Below are 22015 nucleotides of genomic sequence, written 5' to 3' on the forward strand. Positions count from 1 at the left end.
CTATCGCCTCGATCTGCGGTTCAGAAACCCCTAAAACCACAATGCTCGCAGTAACCAAGCTAAAAAGCTAGTGCGTAGCTTTTCACAGATTCGCCTCTATGCGTCGGTACAAAGAGTGAGCAATTCGAACAAAGAATTCCGTCACGTACCGATAGGATAGTACAACCATTTACCGAGGGGTAATTACTGTACCTTTTGTTTATTTCCAAGCATAATTGGCTTTATATTTATTGTACATTAAATTGTTTCATTTAAATTCATACGATTATTAATCTGTTAAAAATAAGCATGTGGATGACGAAGGTTCTTACAATATCGTACAAATTATACCAACCTTTTGATACTTCTTTTCTGTGAAATTCATGCAAAGGTATTCAGAGGGAAAGCACAGTAATTGAGGCAAAGTAATTGAATTTCTTTTTCTCTTAACACTCTATCGACCGATAGCCTATAAATCGACTTTTTCTCCCGATCGGTTGCCATAGTAATTTTTTATCTATTATTGAGATAAACGTGTTGGATTGTACTACAAGCTTGAATATTATTATAATAACTCTTTTATTGAAATATTACGTATTACCCACAATACGATATTTGTGCATGGACAAAAACAAATCAATGTTCTTAGAAGCGATGGAAATTAAGATAGGAAAATATACACCTCGTATAAGTGCTTGGCCATGTGAGGCACAAGCATAACAGTTTCGAATTACGAGGGGATCCGAGTTTTCTTTTCGGGGTTCCGGAAAGGCCACGGTCAGTCGTGGAAAAGCATCTGCATAGAAAAGAGCTTCCTCACGCACCGTAAAATAAAGTTTCTTTTATTTAAAACTACACCTTAGTTTAAATGTATTTAACCACCCATTTCCAACATCTTTAAATATTAAATATCTATCGCGATTAATAATATAAATAAAATGAAAATAGAAACGAAAATTTTGACGACCGGATGACCGGTAGATAAAGTGTTAATAGTGGAAGATTTGTGATTTTTGTAAAAATTTATAACGACGCTGTAAAATTTACATTCAACTCTTTAAAAAAAAAAATGTCAATTAAATTGCCAAGGTTGTTTCTCAGTAGAGAAAGCTTCTAAAAGCTGCTAACAGGGCACAGTAATTGGCACCTCCACCCTAAAACGCCGTCCAAGCGCAGCGGTTCCGCGGAGAAACAGCGTCGCGCGGACATTAAATGTACGACGCGTTCGCGACAATTCTCCGCGGGCAGCATTTTTTTGCAGTGTTAAAGGGCGGGGCAGGAGGAAGGTACGTGGGACGGGGGGGGGGGGGGGGAGGGGGGGGGGGGGGTCACCACCGGTTTGAATAGCGGCGCGGCGACGGAGGAAGAATGTCCTGCGCGTCCGGTGACACGGACAAAAGTAACGCCGACGGTTTTTCGCGGTGCGTGAAATATTTATCGTTCCGGAAGGCAGCGTCATGAAAATTCGAGAAGAAAAGATCCCGAAAAAGTTCCGGGCACGCGTGTGCCCGGCGGCGGCCCCCGCGCGCGCGCGCACGGACACGTATCTACATGGACGTGAATAATATATGTGAATAGAAATGCCGGGCGAGCTTACGTGGTTGCGGCGAGAGCGAATTGTCCGAGGCCATCGGGGGTGGTGGCGGGGGCACGATTCCGGTTTCCGGTTTCGCCACCAGAAGAACCACGCGGTCCTGGGTCGCCTTCAGAGTCGCCACTGCTTCCTCGTGCGTCACATTTTCGAGGTTCTTGTCGCCCTGCTGGAATTAAAGGAATCCTCTATTTATCCTTATTTTGCCGGCCCGTGAAAGAAAAAGGAACAGCGAGGCCGAGGACTTCGCATTCCAGATTTCCCGGAGCCCGGCCGTTTGTTGGTTCGATCGTTCGACCACGGAACACGGAAACGAACCGTTCCGGGATTTATCGCGACACGCCGATGGCGAACGACGCGCGTTGTTTTATAGCCATCATATTCATCGATGTGCACGATTTGGTCGATCATTCTCTATGAGAGGTCTGCGGAAGCTGATGGTCTTTGGAATGATTAATGAACTACTCTGTTTTAATAGCGCTTTTACCCACAAGATCGACAAATGTTTGTTGACATTTTTATTTAACGCTATGCTTTGTCAATGCAGTCGAAAGATACCCTTCCAAATTGTAATTTGAAATTATTGCTTAGTTAGTTCCACGATCGATTTTTTAATTATTTCTATGCTAATAATAAAATTAATTTATTAGAGGTAGGTGTATGTCTTAATCTTATAGTTACGGTATTTATTCAGTTGTGATCAAATTGACTAGATGAAACGCTGTTATTAACACTAAAGCTACTAAGATCGAATGACCGATTTCCCATTTTCCAATTATAAAAATTACATAGACGTTCTATGAGAAATTATTGGATAAAGTATAGTACGGCAAGTGTTGTAATGACTACTTTCATAAGATAATGACCATCTGTCACATCTATTGCACGATAAGTTTAGTGTTGAACGAAGATATACGTCATCATTTAATCTTGCTATTTCCTGTTTATTCCATTAAAATTATTAATAAAAGAAATACATTTTTATTTTATTTTTCTACTCCCTCTCCACTTCATTGAAATTACTAAAAGAGCGAATATATTTCACGCAGTAGAATTAGACGATTTCTAATATACCAAAAGATCACTAGTCTAATAACAATTCACTTTTATCATTTACTATTAATCCTCAGTCAACAGACATATTTAATAGCAACTTCCACTAGGTTCAACCTACCGAATCCAACAGAATAAACACAATTCAAACACGAAAATGTGTGTCACGTTCGAATCAAATTACACCACGTCCACATCATTTTATTTAAAGTTTCAAACAAAAGGCATACGCCATCATCGTCTAATTATACAGCGCGTACCGAATCTGCTTTCAAAGCGAAACACAGGTTAGCATAGTCCTTTCCGTTCAGACGAAGCATTTCTCTTCGTTCGTTAACGTCGTTCATTCGTCTCAATTTTCTAACGTATACCCTTTCAGCCGGGGTCCCATTTTTTCCCATTTTTCACCGTACGGAAACGGATCAAAGCGACAGAGAAAGAGAGAGAAAAAGAGAGAGTCAGAGAGAGAGGAAGAGAGTCAGAGAAAAAGGGAAGCTGCGGCGCGCGCGGGTCTCATCGATCGAGATTTACCGAGTCGCGATAATTGATTTCTCCCGTTCGATTTCCTCTATCAATCATCCACGGCGTCGCTCCTTATGGAACACTTCGAGATGGATTACGAAACAAATATTACAAGAGTTCGCGGGCTGATCCGTCTTTGTCCGTCGCTCGCGTTACTGTAAACATCCGTATACAGCATATTCCGGCGTCAAGATGACGCATCTCGTTCGTTCGCGCGAGCTGTTTTTACGGGAAAATGAAACGTTCATTAGGCCGTCGCGGGGAGAAAAAAAAACAACTAGAAAAAGACGTTATTCTACTGCAATCAGTTGAAATTACTATGCACAAGCACTCGGCGGCTGCGCGCGTTACTCGTTTTGTTGCCGCGGTAACTTGAGAGACTCGTGTGTCTCCATAAAACTCCGTCGTTCGAGCATTTTCTCTGAGAATTGCTGCCGAGATCTTTGCCGGTTCTTTTAATAGAATATCGCGTGATAATCTTTGCGCGGCACTCTGATTCTTTGCGATTTTGGTGCTTGAATTTATGGAAGCTTGTGCCGCTGACGTTTATCGTCGAGTTGAAGCATTAACGATGGGGCATTTCTATTAAAACTTTCGTACACGAGGAGTGGGTTTGGAAGATATAAAACACCTTCAATATACGTATAGTAAAATCTGATAAGTGCTTTTGTAATTAATGTATATTATTAACGTATTTGCAAACGCTGACGTGGATCATGTAATTTTAAATTCTATTCCTGAATGACGCTGACGCGAATCTCGTTATTTTAAATTCTATTAAAACAAGTATAGCAAGTATACAAATTATAACGATCTTTTTATTATAAACAACGCGTAATTGCAACATTGATATTGCAAAACAAATTTTATCATTTTTATTTTTGCTTCAACGATGCCAGCTTCAGAATTTTATTATTTTCGCCGGTATTCAGTATTGGAAACGGAAAAATTTACTAATCGCGAACGCGTTAACATTTCCAAGAGTTTTATGTATTGAATACTCAGAAAAATAGTAATAAATATATAAATGTTACGATCCGTAGAACAAAACGAGAATTCTCGACTCCCGTCAACGATATGTTAATACGGTCTAAATTAGAATAATTCTCAACGCAAAATCCAAGCAAGAAATAAAAGTTGCATAAGCTGTTAATGTCTCCACTGTTCCTGTTTTCTTAATCACTAGACTGCGGATCTTCACAGAAAATAAAAACGTTGCTCATCGATTACACAGAAGAGAAGTTAGATAAAAAAGTATTTCTTCCTCTAACGATGTTAATATAATGGAAATAATGCGACAGAGTTTTTCAATTCCTTTTTGCATCTTCGATACTCATCTCGTTCATCCGTTTTTGCTGTAAACTACAACAGGATATATCTACAATAGTAGACTGTTTAAACTCTAACCAGTCTACTGTTCAATTAATCCTTAATTGCTACTGGCGGTCCGAGAAATCGCTAATAATTATTTAATAACCTATGGTTATTAAATTGGTGTCACTGTACGAAAAATTGTAAAAGAGGTAGCAATTGATTGTTTACGTCGATAATGCCGCCCTGAATCTCAGTTTTTAAAGCTGTCGCAATCAAGGTGATCCAAAATTGATATCAAGGCTCGATCATGGATCAACATGCGCGACTAATAAAACTTTCGCAATAAACAGGAAAAGGCCGCGCAGCTTTGGAGCGTTCAGTCAAATAGTTTTCGGTCTCAAACAATGAGGCAAATATGTGCAAAGAAAATAAGGGGTCCCGGCAAAAATGGAATTTTAATTGACAATGGGTTCGGGCCCGATCGATAAACAAGAGAATACACATATATCCCGGCAGTTGTGCAAACAACGGGGACATTGTTTCCGTCGGTATTCCAATTCTTTCGTTCTCTTGTTCGATTTTTCGTTTTGCTGTTCGCTCGTTCGCTCGCTGAACAAGCGGGAAAGATGACAGTTTGAAAGACGGAGAGAAAGAGAGAGAGAGAGATAAAGAGAGAACCAGAGAGAGAGAGAGAGAGAGAGAGGGGGGGAGGGGGGGAGAGAGAATGTCAGGCTAGGCTTCGTCGCCTCGTCTATGGTAATTATCCGAGGATGGCTGACACGTTGAAAAAAAGTGAACATCGTCGAAGTTTCCGGCCGGTGTCATAAACAACTGACGAACTTCCTGCACCGTTCGTTGTTCTCAAGTGTATGCAGACATGCAATCACACGGAAAGTTAAATCGACTCGCGGGGATCTGCCTTCTACAGCGTCGTCGCAGCGAAAACTTTTAAATAAATCGTTCCCCGCGAAAACGTCGATACGCAACTTCGATACTTTGCGAACATCTCAGGTGCGAACCTATTTATTACATGCTACGTCAATTTTTTAATAGGCTATCGATTACATGCTCGAAAACTTGCTGCAATTTATATCGAACTTGAGCATGATTGATACCGCCGCGATGACGAGTCCCCTATCAATGCATTTATTCCGGGTCCATTGAATTTCTACCAGATACGGGCTTTACTTGCACGTGGCCCAGCCTCTTTGCGACGCGATCATTTTCTGAAATAAATGGACTTCTATCTGCGAAGAAATGTTCCGTTTTTACTGGAGAACTCGCTTAACCCTCGCACTATAATAATTTTATGAAGACGGCTATCAATTATTTTGTCTTAAGTCGAAACGAAATTTGAATTTTCTGTCGACGAAGTCTGGAAATGAAAGTAAATGGTGATAATCATTATTGTTACGTTATTTCTAATCTATTTTTAGTATTTTTATTTAACTTTTATTTCTTATGATCAACTCTAAAGATATTTATTTTGATTAAAGATCCACAAATATTATTTATTATTCGGGATTTCGCAGATTCGAGCAACGGTCCCCATTGTAAAGTGGAGTCTTTTCTCTACGAAGACGCGCTGTAATAAACTTGGAGGCAAATTTGTTTAACAGCACGAAGCAGTTTGAATTTAAACAATTTTAAGAAAGAATACAAAAGAAACGAGTAGATTAAATTTGAAACAGCGAAGCTAACATTTGGAGAATTTAAAGCTACCATTTTGTCCTGTTTAACTCATTCGAACGATTAAGAAAAATAAGAAATGTTTTTAACACGTTCAGCGCTGATAATCGGACATTAAAATATCCACATAATATAAACAATTTAATCAATTAAAGCGAAACTAGAAAGTTAACATATCATAGAAAGTTGATATTTATCATAGGGGGTGGTATTAGAACTCTTTCGCATCCGAAACATTCTAGTCAAATTGAGTTTGTTCAAATATGTTGCAATAAAAATGAATTTAATCAAAATTAATCAGAAATTAGTGTCATCCATATTTGACTGACGCGTTAAGCTTGTAGTCAACGCGGACAACTTTCATTTTACGGAAAGATCCGCCGTCTATTTGCGGCGAAAGGAATCCTCGGCGAGCTAATTAAGCGTTCATTTAGTGTCGCGGATATTTCTGGACGGGCCGCGAATTCAATTAGGGTGTAATTGAGGCGGAACAACGCGGCAAAGAAGACCGCGTGGAACGAAACCGGTGGGCCAGCTTTGAAGTGATCGCTCCACGAGAACGTCGCAGCGTCCCTGTAATGATTTTCACGCGTCTCAAATTGCGCCCGCGGTAGTTATAAATCAACCGGGCCGATGTGGCCGCTTTAATCGTAGCCTTTTCGGTGCAGTGCCTCGTAGGGAGAGAGAGAGAGAGAGAAAGAGAGAGGGTACGGGTGAAGAAAAGGGAGGCAGCGTCGAAGCGAAAAATCGCGGGAACCTGCGAAACGACGGGGGCTCTCGCACCTGCAACCACAGCGGCGAGCCTCCGTCGCTCGCGAAGAGCTATCAATTACTCGTCGTCGCCATCAAAAGCCACCTCTGATCTATTTTTCGCGTCCGGTCCTCTGCCGAGCTCGTGTGTCTTCGGCTCGTTGGAGAATTTTTACCGAAACCTCTGCCGCAACGTCGAAAAGATACACGGCGAATCTGCCGAGCGTTTTCGAACGTTCGAATTTAAGGGAGCCGGTCAACGCTGGCCAATTGTTGCGCCTTTGCTTCATTTGGCTTAGATAACTTCCTATTTATCGAATAAGACATGTTGTAATTTTTTATTTTATTATTTTGCTTATTTTAAAATGTACAAATTTAATGTCTTGTTCGAGAAATATAACGTTTCGTCGTTCCTTTATTTTATTTATTTTTGAATAAAAAATGTTAATATCTTATTCGATATGTATGACAATTTTTTTGTTGCTTTATTTCATTTATTTCTGAATACAAAAATTTAGTATGTCACGCGATAAATATAAAATTAATTATACCAGCGAAAGAACTTTATATTTACCCAATAAGACATATTAAAATGTAAGATGATTTATTCGATAAATATGAAGTCAATTATACCCGAAAACAAAGCAAAGGCGCGGCAACCCCACAGTAACCGGTCCCACCGCTCTATCCATCAGAGTTTTCTGCCTTATTTCGCGACAGCCGGTTCTATCGATTCCGAGAATTTGATATTTCACTCTCTCGAGAGAGAGACTCTGAACGAGGCGCTGTCCTTCTCCGTTGTTTTATTCAAACCTAGTGGAAGTTTTATCCGCGAGACCTATGGGTTCCGGAACAGGTCAGCTTCAACCTGAATTGCGGGCACACATGTGCCGGCTTTTTCTCTAAATGATAAATGATTCCCTTGCTTGTCCGGAGCGAGCACACTTTGTCTGCATGAGAAATCATCTAATCAAGAGCAGACTGCTTTCTTACCCTCCGTGAGGGAACTTCGGAATCATCAATCACGGGAAAAATGCGAGAGGGATGAACTAAATCTCGATTTTTCAACCGCGTTTACCGTTCGACTTCCCGAACACGTGCGTGCGGAAAATGAAACGCATGTTTTAAGCGCAATTTCATACTTTTTTTCATTAATAAAATTAGAATAAATTAATTCTATTCTATTCTGTGGTTCGGCAAGTTTCGTTTTCTTCAAGAGAAAATAAAAGACGATTTTTTTAATGTTTGCAGAAAACAAAAATAAAACTTTTTTGACATCTTATGCTCGTAGAAGTTGTGCATTTTTAATGGTAAAGTACTAAATCAAGTGTTTGTTTAACTATCTTACTGGACGAAATTTTCTCGAGAAACGAAGCAAATTTTCAAAGGATCTAATATATTTAAAAAAAAAACTTCGAAAAGTTGTAAATATTTCTCGAATCAAATATTATTCGACGAATTTGTTCGATATATTTTCCAAATAAAACTTTACTGAATAATGCTAGATTCTGCTTGCGACTAATTGAGCTGAAAGCAAGATAACGTTTCAGAAATTCGAGGCGGCTTTCGAAAAATCGTTTTCATTGTATAGTAACGAAAGTATAAAAATATCAACTCCTACGATAAATTATACCTCTCTAGTTTACTTAATTAATTAAACGGTACTTTGATCTCGTGCGAATTTTTCTAAGTTAATCTTCGGCGTTGGACGTGTTAAGGATTCACGAGTTTAAAAGTCGGCAGCAGAGTAAATTGATGGGACCGGCAGAGTCGGTAGCAACATTAAGTTTGAGATGTTGAGGTTCGAAAGTAATTCAATTGAAAAGAGGGCAATTGACCCACAACTCACCAGAGCATTCCTGACGGCCACCAATTTGTCTCCAACGACAAGGCGGCCGTCCACTTGAGCTGCGCCGCCCTCCATAATTTTCGTCACGTAGATTCCATTGTCACCGGGTATATGCTGATTGCCAATACCACCGGCGATACTGAAACCGAGGCCCTTGTTACCCTTAATTAGTTCGATTTCGATCAGCTGGGTACGCCTTCGTCGTCGTACGTACTGAAAATTCAAGAATAAACAATTTTTAGATCAACATCCGTCGCACAATCGATAAAACACATTAAAATGTATTATTAAAAATTATTTTGTCCTCTGACGTTTTTCTAAGGAATCAAGTATAATTTATAATACTTTCTGATATTTCATTTACGAGACACGATAGAAAATTGATGATAGGTGCTTTCTGATTATTAAATTTTGTCAGAACTTATAGTTCATGTTTCTGAAATTAAGTATTAACTGTTATATAAAGTAAACATTTTATTAGATAAATTATCAAATATAATACATATTAAATAAAATTTTATATAGCTTCTATAAGTATTATATCGTATTAATTTTATTTAATAAAATATTACGAATAGAAATACAAATTTTTAGCCTTGCAAAAATATAAAGGTAACTTGTAGTATACACTTGTATATCATTAATAATTATAATTTAGTAATTTTAATAGATCGAAGATAATATATAGACGTTTTTTGATATTTTCAAACTTTCTATTGTTTTAAATTACAATTACTCGTTACTATCTTAAGTACATAAATTCCGCAGTCTACTAATACTATTTAATTGCATAAAAATCATATGTTCCTGACAATAATTTCTAAATACAACGAATAGAAATAATCTTCGATTAAATCGAAATTAATTTTGTTTCAATGTCGTGAAAATAATGAATCCATGTTCCGAGAATACTGCAACAAGGCGCGCGTCAAAATAATATCTAGCCGGCATACTCGTCTATGCTTATTCCGCCCTGTTTTCAAGTCACTCGAAAAAGGTTAATAACGCGTCCACGGGTTTCAAAAAAATCTCTCGTCCTTACGAACGTAATATTTTCAGTTCGCGGCGACCGCTTGACGCTGATGCTGTGAAGACCCTACAAAATTTATACGGGTCTCATTTCCCGCTAATTTCGCGTGTCGGAAAACGTTCAGTCGGATGAGAGTTCTGCTCGGACAAGGTTTTGCCAAAGTTTCCAAAAATACTTTTTAAACGACGTTGTAACTTTAATTACGTTTTAGGTAGATTAAATACTGGCCACTTCTTCGATTATTATGCAAAATAATTTTAAGGTAATTTTACTAAACGTGCAACAGATATTTTTGTAACGACTGTGGACGTTTATTAATTTTAACTAATTTTGTCACTTACTATTACACATATTTTTATTCCTGTGTTTATTGAGCTGTTATTTCATGAGATTAAGAGTAACTGATGAGAAATACAACAAATACATATAGTCTTAATTTAATTAATTTAGTTTATCTACGTTTAGTAGACGTTACAAAAAATATCACGACGGCTAATATCGGTTATTTATTTCAACTGATTTGGTCTTTTAGACATATACTTTATAATTGTATTGTATACTGTACTCTAATTTTAACTTTAACCTACCACATTGTAAACAATATAACAATTAACCGAAACACGCGTCAATTTAGCTTGTTAACAGCGCGCCCAACAAACGATTACAAGACAGCAGAAAATGCTTCGTAACAAGAATGAGGTGGGCACCTTTTGCCGTCCGGCAAACAGCATGAAAAATTGTTTCGACGCATCAAACAAACGTGATTCTCAATTAACGAGCAGAAAAATGAAATGAGCTACTTGTGCCCGTTTCGTAGGGAGCGGCAAGCTGCGCCATTCCCGGCGACGGCTAATCTCGTGGATTTTGATCCGGCGACTAATTAATTTATGCAATCCCGGTCCAGAGCGTGTAAACTAGGCGGCAACAATGACCGACTGAAATATCGGTTTAATTTCCAGCATCAAGATTTAGGCGATGAGATATCGCGGCAGCCAAAGAAACGCGAATCACCGGCATTATTTCTCGGAGGGAGCCGGGTATCTCGGTTTTCCGCAAGATATACAACCAGCATTGTCGTCGTACGCGATTATCTTGTGTCGAGCTACCGGATAATAATTGGATGTCTAAGGGATGTAGCCCCGCCACCTGGGACTGTTTCATTGTTCGGGAAACACGGTTCGAATCTCCCGTCGTTTGTTCGCCTCGCCGAATCATGCAATTTCAATGAACCTGGCTATCTTTCTCTCTCCTACCCCCTTATTGTCTCTCTCTCTCTCTTCTACCCTCTTACTCTCTCTCTCTCTCTCTCTCCTACCCTCTTACTCTCTCTCTCTCTCTCTCTCTCTCTCTCCTACCCTCTTACTCTCTCTCTCTCCTACTCTCTTACTCTCTCTCTCTCCTACTCCCTTACTCTCTCTCTCTCCTACTCTCTCTCTCTCTCTCTCCCTCTTCTACTCTCTTTCTCTCTTCTACTCTCTTACTCTCTCTCCTACTTTCTTACTTTCTCTCTCTCTCACTCTTTTATTCTCTCTCGAAATCGAATCGGAAAAAATGGAACGAGGGAGAAGACACGACCTCCCCCGATCACTAAACTTCCGGAACTTCGTTTCGGAGCGGACTCCTGCCGTCGATTTCGGAAACGCGACAACTCTCAGACTCATTAACTATAACGTGGATTCTGACATCGCCGGGGAAATCCCAGCGAGACGATCACTCAAGCCACGTCGGTCGTAAGTCGTTAGGGTTGCGAGTAGTTTCCGAAGTAGTAGTTTGTTTCCGGGATGTGGATTAATCTAATTTCCCGGGAGGAGGCTGCTCGCGTTAGCGACGCCGCTTACTGATTTTAAAAGACGTTTAGGGCAATAGTTCCTTAACTCGATTCGGTTCTTATTCGCATTCGTGTTCGAACTGTCGAGTGGGGTCCGTTATTTTCAATCGAAGGTATTCTAACGTTGATTCGGGACGCTCTTATTTGTTGGTTTATTTGTATATTTGGTAGAAGTTGGAATTGAGAATTACTGTTTTGATTGTAATAAAAAAGAATTTAAAATTTAAAGAATTTGGAATTTTTCATAATTTTTCGAATGTATAAGGAAGCGACGATGCAAGGAATATTATTATGAAATTGCACGATGATATAAATAGACTGCGGATTTTATGGATCTATGATAATATTAAATAGATGTATCAGATTATGGAGATACTAGAAGAATTTTGTGATGCTGTTAGAAAATTTGGAATTTATCTGAATTGTTGAAAGATTGAATTCATTTCTGATTCTTAAAATGGTCTTGGAAAATTTATATTTTACGTAAAGACATTTTATATAAAATTTATTAGAGATATCTTCGCGGTTGTGTGCAGTTTTAACATCGTCTAGAATTGAGTGGACTGAGAGTTACTTTTTAATACCATCTATGTTCTTTACAACTAGGTCTATTGTTAATATAATTTAAAGTTAAGTTAATTTAGAGCTAAGTTGATTTAGACTTAGCAAAATTTAAAGTTAAGATTGTATTTTTATTTTTATCATTTATCACTTATATTTCTATCATTTTACCATCTATAGATAATATTTTAAGACACAAAACAAAATTGTCAAAAATATGACTTTTTTTCTACATTTAATTAACCTGCGTATTTTATGCATTTATAACAAAAATGAACACTTGAAATATAAAACAGTATAAAGATATCGATAGAATTTCAAAATATCTTTATATTACGTAATCTTTGTAGAAGTTATTATAATCAAAAACACATATTTATCCTCTAATAATTCAGATAATTTTCATTTCGCATAAAATTCATAAATCAAACGTAAGAATTGATAAATTAATAACAAGTAGTATCCAACACATGTACATGTAACAAGCCTCCACTATCCAAATATATAATTGTTGTATCAAACCTCCGCTTCAAAGCATTAACCCTTTACACTCGAATGGTGACCACTGAAAATTGATATTTATCACGTTCCAAAATAATTGTGACATTCTTATAGTCCTTTCTATTTTAAAAACTGTTAAAAGTGCATCTGTTTTACGAGTCACAAGACTGAATTTTTATTATAATATATTATTTATAGATATATTATATATATAACATTTATAATATTTATATATACAATATACATATATTATCTATTATAATAATATCTGTATTAAATGACATAAAGTGCGAATAGTGTTAGTCAAATAAACTATCTTCAATTTACACTTAACACGTTCAGCGCCGCGTCACCCAAATATGGGTGACACTAATTTCTGACCAATCTTGAAAATTCATTTTTGTTGCAATATATTTGAACAAAGTGAACAAAGTGAATTTGAGTTCTATTGCCATTCCTTATAATAAATATGAATGTTCTAGTTTCGCTTCAATTAATTAAATTGCTTTAACTATGTGGAGATTTGAATGGTCGATTGTCGGCAACGAACTTGTTAAAGAGGCTTCGAGTGCAAAGGATTAACAAATAAATAAAATAACGTCGAGAAGTTTAGCATTAACGAGTTGATACAACAATTCGATAAAAAACGGTAACTATTTCGATGAAGGAATTATGAAGAGACTCACTAGTTTGACAGTGTTTCCTGCTCGTTTGAGTGCGTCGACGGCTGCCGCGTGCGGTACGTCGACAACCGACACCTCGTTCACCTGTAGTATCGTGTCATTGACACGCAAACGGCCGTCCGCGGACGCGGCACCGCCAGGTATGAGTTTCGTGATGTAAATGGCGGTGTCGTTGCCGAAATGGGGATTGTCTGTACCCCCGGCGATACTAAACCCAAGGCCAGCACCACCCCTCTCGAGGACAATTTCCTCGTACTCCCAGTCATCGTCGCCATTGACCTGAAATAACAAAACAATTTTTTCATTGAGCATGATTGCTTCGGAACCATTGTACACGAATAATATACTAACATAGAAATATGTAATAATAGGCTCATCTAATATAGAAATATTTAATAATAGGCTCATCTACTATAGAAATATACCAATTTAAAAATTTTTGTATATTTATATTTTCTATTATTTCTGATATGGAAATATACGAATGCGATATTTTATAAACTTCGTTTTTAAATACGCAGGGTGTCTGAGCTAAAGAAACCCACCTATAACGCTGTGACTAATTATAAAATTAAAGTAACGTTTACATTTTTACTGATATTTTAGCAAAGATCAAAATAATAATTATATTTATATATTCCAATTTTATATCGTTTCTAATATAGAAATATACAAAGAAGATGCTTTGCTAAGTTCGAATATCACTAAAAGTGTGAAAGGTACATAATTATTCTACCGTCATCAGTTACTTGGAAATGAATCGGTCTAATTGCGTCAATTTTTTGAGAATCGAGTATCAAATGATCAAAAATGAAGACATACAATGTAATCTTAGCCAAAAACTCCATGATCAACGAATGAATCACCTTATCAGAGGACGAACAACGAAATGATCGCACAACAGGAGAAAACGAAATCCATCGATCGACGACATAATGCATACTAACACCCAGGCAATTATTATCCGGCGAACTTCAATCGACGTTAAAACCGCAGCTATTAACGATATTGACGTCGCAGCGAAACGATCGTAATTGGTCAACGCTTTGAACGAGAGTGAGAGCTAACGCGAAGCCAAACACTTGTCGAAGTATACGTAACCCTAAATCTACCTGGCCAAGTAGTTTACGAGCGTGAGGGTATTACCCCTCCAATCAAGATTACAGGATTTGCCGAAGTTCAAATGAGCCCAAGGATAAACTCGGAACACTAAATCGCGTGGCCGACAGTGAATCCAGGGGCACCACCCCGTTCGAGTGTCGCTTTATCGCGTGTCGGAATAAAATAAATAAAACGGGCGGAGCGGGCCCGGCGAATTTAATCACGGCTGCGGGGGCAACGGAATGAAAGGAATTTCGGAGGCCGACGCTAAGAATGCAATATGTGGCGCAACAGAAAGCACGGATTACACCGCTAATCCGGCATGGGTCAGTTCCTAATTACATGAGGGACTAGGCGCCCCACAGAGCGAAGGAGTTAACTGGTTAATTGATTTTGAGGAGAGGCTCGAGAGAGAAAGATAGAGAGAGAGAGAGAGAGAGAGAGGAGCGGCACTGGGTCGTAGCGGAGGTTGGATCGATGGCGCTGGGTTATGGTCATTATCACGGGAACGGTGATATCCCATAATGACGTTACAATCGATTATGCTCGAATGTGGTCCCGTCACAAAGCGAATCCCATCGGTCCGGAAACCGGCGAGGTTGCACTTCGTTACGGCCATAATTCCACTAATAGTTTGTTTCTCCGTTAAGATCGATCGTCGAGTGTTAATCATCTTTTACGTAGCAGAGATAATACTGTTTTTGAAGTTTGATGTTGCTGTTCATGGTCGACAGTTCGTGAATCATGTTTGTAGATTTTCATTTATTGTTATCTTTTTTTCTAACGTTATCTTGACTATGATTCGTCGTTTCGTTGTGATGAGCTGTCACAGACAATGCTGAGGAACGTGGTTAACTTTCTTGCTTCATCTTGACATTGTTCTTTATTTATTCATTACTTTCATTTATTTGCCTTTTCTGAGGTCTGATGTGACAATTCTGATTCAATAGTTCGTGAATTGTGTGATCTATAAATTTTCCATTTATTGTTATCTTTTTGCTAACGTTATCTTGACTATGATTCGTTGTTTCGTTGCGATGAGCTGTCACAGACAATGCTGAGGAACGTGGTTAACTTTCTTGCTTCATCTTGACATTGTTCTTTATTTATTATTTTCATTTAATTGCCTTTTCTGAGGTCTGATGTGACGATTCTGATTCAATAGTTCGTGAACTGTGTGATCTGTAGATTTTCATTTATTGTCATCTTTTTACTAAAGCTATCTTGACTATGATTCGTTGTTATCCATTCATTTTTCGGACAATAATGTCATTAAAATATAATATAAAAATGCATTTGTTCAGCTATATTAAAGAACAAAGTTTACAAAAAAGATTTCACAAAAATTATTCATCGTACAAAATGAAATTAATATACAAAATTTAATCCTGGATTTTAGACTCGATTTTCAAAGGAACAGATTTCAAGGGTAAAAAGTTCCCGCTTTGTTAAGCAGTATGCTATTATACATTGTTTAAGCAGATTTGAGGATTATATAAATCTCATGAATGAGGCAGATTTAATTGTTGCGTTGCCTAATTAGAGAAAGTCGGTTTTCTCCGCATACTTTCAAATTTCTATACGTATATATATATTTTATTGTCTCCCTTAATTTTTTTTTAATGTTCTAATTTTATTTCTGTTCCTGGTGGATCATTACATGGTTGCGACCATGTTTCTCGATGCAAACTGTCGCTGCGACACAACAAATTCTGAATCGATCCACGTACGACTGAATAATTCAAGCTCTAACTGCTGCTCCGCGGATATTTACGCATTTATAGCGAACACAAATAGGAGAAAGCTTTTGTATTACCGAATATCGATAGTATCTCTAACCGCCTACAATTTTGCAATTATACTTGCAATAAAACAAAATATTGCCATTTCTTCGTGACGATTGTACACGTCAAATACATTTAACGTGTATTGAATTATACATTTTAATCTATATTATTTTATATATCTTACAAAGGTATCGTAAAATTGGATTATAAAGAAAATCAAACATTTACAGTATAATTACACACTGTTCAAAGAGATTGCAACAGCTAATTGGTTAATTTGCTTTTACTAAATAAAATAGATCGTCTAATCGACATAAGAGGACAACTGTTCCTTCAATTAAATTTAAAGAAAGAAAAAGTGGAAAGTGTGCATCAAAGTAGTTTCTGCAGAGGAGTTATTCAGAAATAGAGAATACTATTGAATGAACTATCATTTCGTCCCCTATATGGTGTACGTGGAAATCCGAGAAACCGTGCGCACGGGTGACACGCGAGTTCCATCGGACATCAAAGACAGGTCGGAGTACAATCGGTTCGAAGAAACCGTGAATGATTCAAACGGGGGTGGCGTCGAACCATCGATCCAGAATATGGGACCCGGAGATCGTAATACATAGAGACGTAATACATACATGCAGATATAGAGAAATAATACTGTTGCAACCGACATGAGGAAAAATTAAATTATAATACTTAAATTGTGTTTGAAATGATTTTGATTATTAGTAATCATAGTAAAGGTAGAAATATTTTTTAGTTACAAATGATCGTTACGAATGACAAATCGTTTCTGTTATAGTTGACGAGAATTGCCGTCTGTAATAATAGATATATTATAGATATATAATAATTAGAAATAATATTTATCAATAAAGAGAATGTTAATTCGTTATGGGTGATCATTATAATTAACGATACAATTTTTTGGCTATGAACAATCATTATGAATGTGTTCTGGTTGCGTTCGATTCTTGATATCTCGTTTCAGAAGCGTTTATAACATCAAATTAATATGCCTCATCGTCGTTTAAAATAATTAAAAGTTTTCTCTCATTAGAAACCTCATTATAAATGGAGATGCGCGTATATTAAACTTATCGGGCAACGCGGTTTGCAAATACCGATATCAATTATCGATAACCAAAATGAAATTCTGATCGTTTATAATGGTTATTCATAACGAATATTATAATTCCGTCTATCCGTAATGGTAATTCATAACCCAAAAACTGTCTTCATCAATTATAATGCTTGTCCGGAACGAATTAACGTTCTCGTGATCGATCGTTATTATTTGCTATCAAAAACTATTTCTATCATTTATAATGGCTATCGGATAACCATAAACTATTTCCGAAATTTATAATAATTATCGGTAACACCAAAACGTAAATTGACTTTTTCCGATCAATTACCTTTTTAAATATTTCTTAAACGATGACTGTATTTTAGATATATTTTCTATTGGTGATCTTTTCCTATGAAATTGTGTCGTCAATCCGGATAATTATTTTTTAATAAACAAGTTGGAATTAGAGCATTAATTCCTTTTGTTTAGGGTTAAAATTAAATGGTAGCTTAAGATAAAACCGAATAAAAAGAAATAAAATAACATCGACTAGAATAAAGTAAGTGTAAAATAACATAAAACGATGTCGAGATAAATTTCCCGACAATCTTTTCCTATAAAATTGTTACATCAATCTGGATAATTATTTTTTAACAGATAAGTTGGAATTACTGCAGTAATACCTTTTGTTTGGGATTAAAATTAAATGGTATTTTAACCCTTTGCACCCCGCGCCATCACGAATGTCACCTACATGCCCTCACCTACCACACCTCACCAATGAACATTTATATTATTATATAGTATACATTATATATGTAAATATGTATATGTATATATAGTATTATTATAATAATATTCGATTTATATGAATTTGTAGACATCGAGAAATCGCTGCAAATCGCTAATAAACTTTAATGTTTAGTCATATACTAGAATTACGATGTCCCCTGAGAGGGGACAGTCGAGTGCAAAGGGTTAAGATAAAATAGAATAAAAAGAAATAAAACGACGTCGACTAGAATAAAGTAAGTATAAAATAGCTTAAAACGATGTTAAAATACGTTAATACAAATATTCTAAAAAAATAACTAGAACGCAACGAAGGGAATTGAAATAGAACAAATTGCAAAGAAATCATGTAGACAAGATTTTCTATAATTCGCGGACGACACGGCCGTTTCTGGTCCGCGAACAGCGGAGCAAAACGGGTCGGTGCAGGCGAGGAACGCCGAAGGCGCACCGTGAACGCATCTCGCATCCGAAAACGCATTTCTCGCGCCGCATGGTGTCGCGCTGGCCCGGCCCGCGCAATCACGAGCCCTACGACAGATTTGATGCACGCGGCCGCATCAGCACATATTGCCTGCGGAATCGCGAATTAATCGTCCCGAATTACCATTCTATGGAGCGTACCAGGGACAGATGGAACGCTGCGAGGGTCGTTGCCGGCGGACCCTGTTACTCCGGCAACAGCTCTCTCCGGTCCTAGGTGCAACGTTGACATTACGATGCAATTATGGCGGGGAACTACCGGTCGGTTAATCGACGCTTAGCGACCGCCTCGCGCCGAGTCCCTGAATGGAATCGTTAATTAATCGACGCTCGGCCCACGAAGAACCGATTTCGATTTTGTTCTAACAATGGCACGGCCACCCCTCCCCCGGGTGCGTGCGCCCCGCCGATGGACGCCGGAGAAACGAACGGGCCCCGCCGGGAAATGACAAATAGTAATTAGAAAGTGACGCGTTATCGCGTGCCGGATTCGCGGTGAAACGCGACGCCGCAGTTACGATAATCGAACGATCTTCCGCGTTATTTATTGAAAATTGAATGCCGCGGATTCGTTATAGTCGCTGGGCAATAACCATAGGCTTCGTTATGGACGGCGACGGTTTTTAACCAGTTTTTATGAAGCGTGGTTTCGTCGCAAGGGTTATCTCGCCGCGACTGATTCATCGGCGGATTGCGGATCTTTGTGGATTTCCGGCGCGAGTTTGCGAAATCCAAGGAACTCGTGTTGGCAAATATTATTTGTCGCATATTTTCTGATAATCGTTTTCATGGTTATTTGTAACACTTTTTGCGTAATTAGATGAAATTAAATGGAGTTAATGGAAGGTTTCCTTTTAAAATTAGTATTTAAAGAAAACTTCTGGTTAATCAAGTTTTAATTGTATTATTGTTTTATGGTTAAGTGAAAAGATAAAAAATTATTCTAGAAGAAGGTTAAATATGTATGGTATTCATTATATCAGTATCATATTTATTAAAGATTTAAGTATATGGACTACGTACATGGATTATTGAAACCAATCACTCATACGTTTACGTATTTTATAACAGCACTGTATTAGAAAAAAAACATGTAATAAGAACATATTAACCCTTTGCACTCGAATGGTGACTCTGAGGCACCACTAAAATTGTTACCGAACGTTCCAAAATAATTTTTATATTATGAAAGATTAGATTTCAAAAATTATTGAAAGTATAACTGTTGCTGCATGAGTTACAAGATTCAATTTCGTATGAATAAAATACATTTTGTAATATAAAATTGGGATGATATATGTCAGAAAAATTATTTTAGAATTACAGTTAAGCTTTGCACATTCGAGGGCAAAGGATTAAAGATTGTAATTGGTTTATAAGCTTCAACACAATAAAGTATATTAATAAACCGTAATAGTAAAGTATTAATATTCTATGATGCAAAGAAATTTTGCAGTCCGTTGGGCAAAAATATTTTCCATAAAATTCTCAAACATTGTAATGTGTGATTTTTTCTTTCTTATGATTTTTATTTACTATATAAATAAAATTATTAGTTAAATTATATAGTTAAAATTATTAGATAAATTAAAATAAACAGTTACATAGTAATGTTTACTTTTAGCTACCTTATGGTCATGTAAAGGGTTAATATTATACATATATATATATATATATACAACGCGATTGCTACAAAGTAGACAAGAGCACATACTATTAAGAAATAAAGAAACCTATATTTGGAAGAAAATAGGAAAAATAGGAAAGATCGTCGACTATTTCCGTCGCAAATAAAGCTCCTAAGGATCAATTTCGCAAGCAACCCATGCGAGCCAGACGAGCCAGGTTCGGCGATCGCAAGATCGATGCCCGTATTCAACGTGAACAGCGATTTACCATTTTATGCGGTCCGTTCAGCATTCTGGCTGTCATCGTACGTGCCGTTCCGACGGTGCTAACAACATTTTAAAACGCCGATAACGACATTAATGGTGGCGCCCGGCCGACAGTGCAGCGCGATTCACTCATATAATTTCAACTTTCGTTCACATTCACTGGGTCTACCACGTGCGCTTCCGTCCGTCGAATATATATATGTATATATGTATATCGGTGCCGGCGTTTATTGACGTTCCGCCGTCATTATTTCCGGCGCGTTAACGCATCCTTGCCGTGCGAAGGAAGAAAAAAGAAAAAGCGAAAGAGGAGGTAGGAAAAATTCTGTTCGGCGTTACGTATCGTCGGCGGTTCGCCGCGGTTACACATTTACGTCGCGGCACCGCGTGAAAATTTACAGCGCGCCGCGGGCTTTTTTCCGCTCGCAGCAGCAGCAGGAGAGGAGGGGACGAGGAAACGACGATACGTAAATCACGCGGATTATTTATCACGCGAACCGGGAACGTATTATCAAGTGTATAATCGGTATCGGAGCGTTGCGTAATACGGCAGAAAATTCGCGTACCGAGCGAGGAGATTAATACGCGGCGGACATTTGCATAAATCCGTGCGGCAGCGTCGCGCGAAGAAACGGATGGCCGCGCGGATACGAAAAATCCTAACGTTTAACGACCGAAGACGCGAATTTATGCGGGATATTTCGACGTTATTTTCCGGCATTTCGATATTTACGCCCGTCATTTACACGGAACAATGTGATCGTTACATCGTGAATCGGAAGAAAACACCGGGGATACGTTTAATCTTTAATGACCGAACGCTAAACGTAACTAGCGCGCAATGTATTAGGTGGAATTTATATTATATTATTATTAATTATTAATTAACGGTGTATTTATATTATATTATTAGGTGTATTAGGTGACGATGTGGAATTTATTTGAATCTTCCGAAATTCTTGTTGCAGTGCTCGCTTGACTTTGAAGAAATTTATTTAATTATTTAATGAGAGAAAGGTTTCGAAAGTGCAAACAATTTTTGACCGACGTGGTACGTTTATTTCTCAGGATTAGTTAATTTTTGAAACCACGTGTCGTCATGTGATTATAGTTAATTGCAGATGCAGGTGTAAATCCTGTATATATTGTAATCCTGAGTACACGTGATTTTAAATTGTTATTATCGACCTAATATTAGTTGCCCTGGATCACAAAGGGTGGTTTTAAGAAGGTTAATATTATCCGATATTAAGGAAATTCGTATCGGAAATTTGATAGTTAAACCGTAATCTTAAGGGTGGTTTTAAGGTTTAGTTAATATTGAAAGCCACGATATCGATCAAAGAGGTTTACATCGACGGATTACGAATCAATTATCGTCACATGGTTACAGGTAATCGCAGCCACATGCCACAGGTGATCCCTGGTAATTTAATAATTAAATCGCAATTCTAAGAACACGCGATTTTTAATTATTAGCGAGCGTTATTCTAGATCGCGAAGGGTGGTTTTAGGGTTAACTTAATTTTCGAAGTGTC

General features: G+C 37.6%; 1 protein-coding gene across 9 annotated transcripts in view; it reads right to left on the minus strand.

Moving 5' to 3' along the window:
- Dlg1 (MAGUK family member discs large 1) overlaps positions 1-22015 on the minus strand; it is a 630693-nt gene that overhangs the window by 165542 nt on the left and 443136 nt on the right. For all 9 annotated transcript variants that reach the window (XM_078194782.1, XM_078194778.1, XM_078194784.1 and 6 more), the window contains 3 exons: positions 13354-13629; positions 8748-8960; positions 1577-1739 (listed from right to left, as the gene is read on the minus strand). In XM_078194782.1, coding sequence (XP_078050908.1) covers positions 1577-1739; positions 8748-8960; positions 13354-13629 — 652 coding nt within the window. The remainder of the gene's footprint in view (positions 1-1576; positions 1740-8747; positions 8961-13353; positions 13630-22015) is intronic.

Source organism: Augochlora pura, chromosome 11, assembly GCF_028453695.1.
Source record: "Augochlora pura isolate Apur16 chromosome 11, APUR_v2.2.1, whole genome shotgun sequence".
NCBI lineage: Eukaryota > Metazoa > Arthropoda > Insecta > Hymenoptera > Halictidae > Augochlora > Augochlora pura.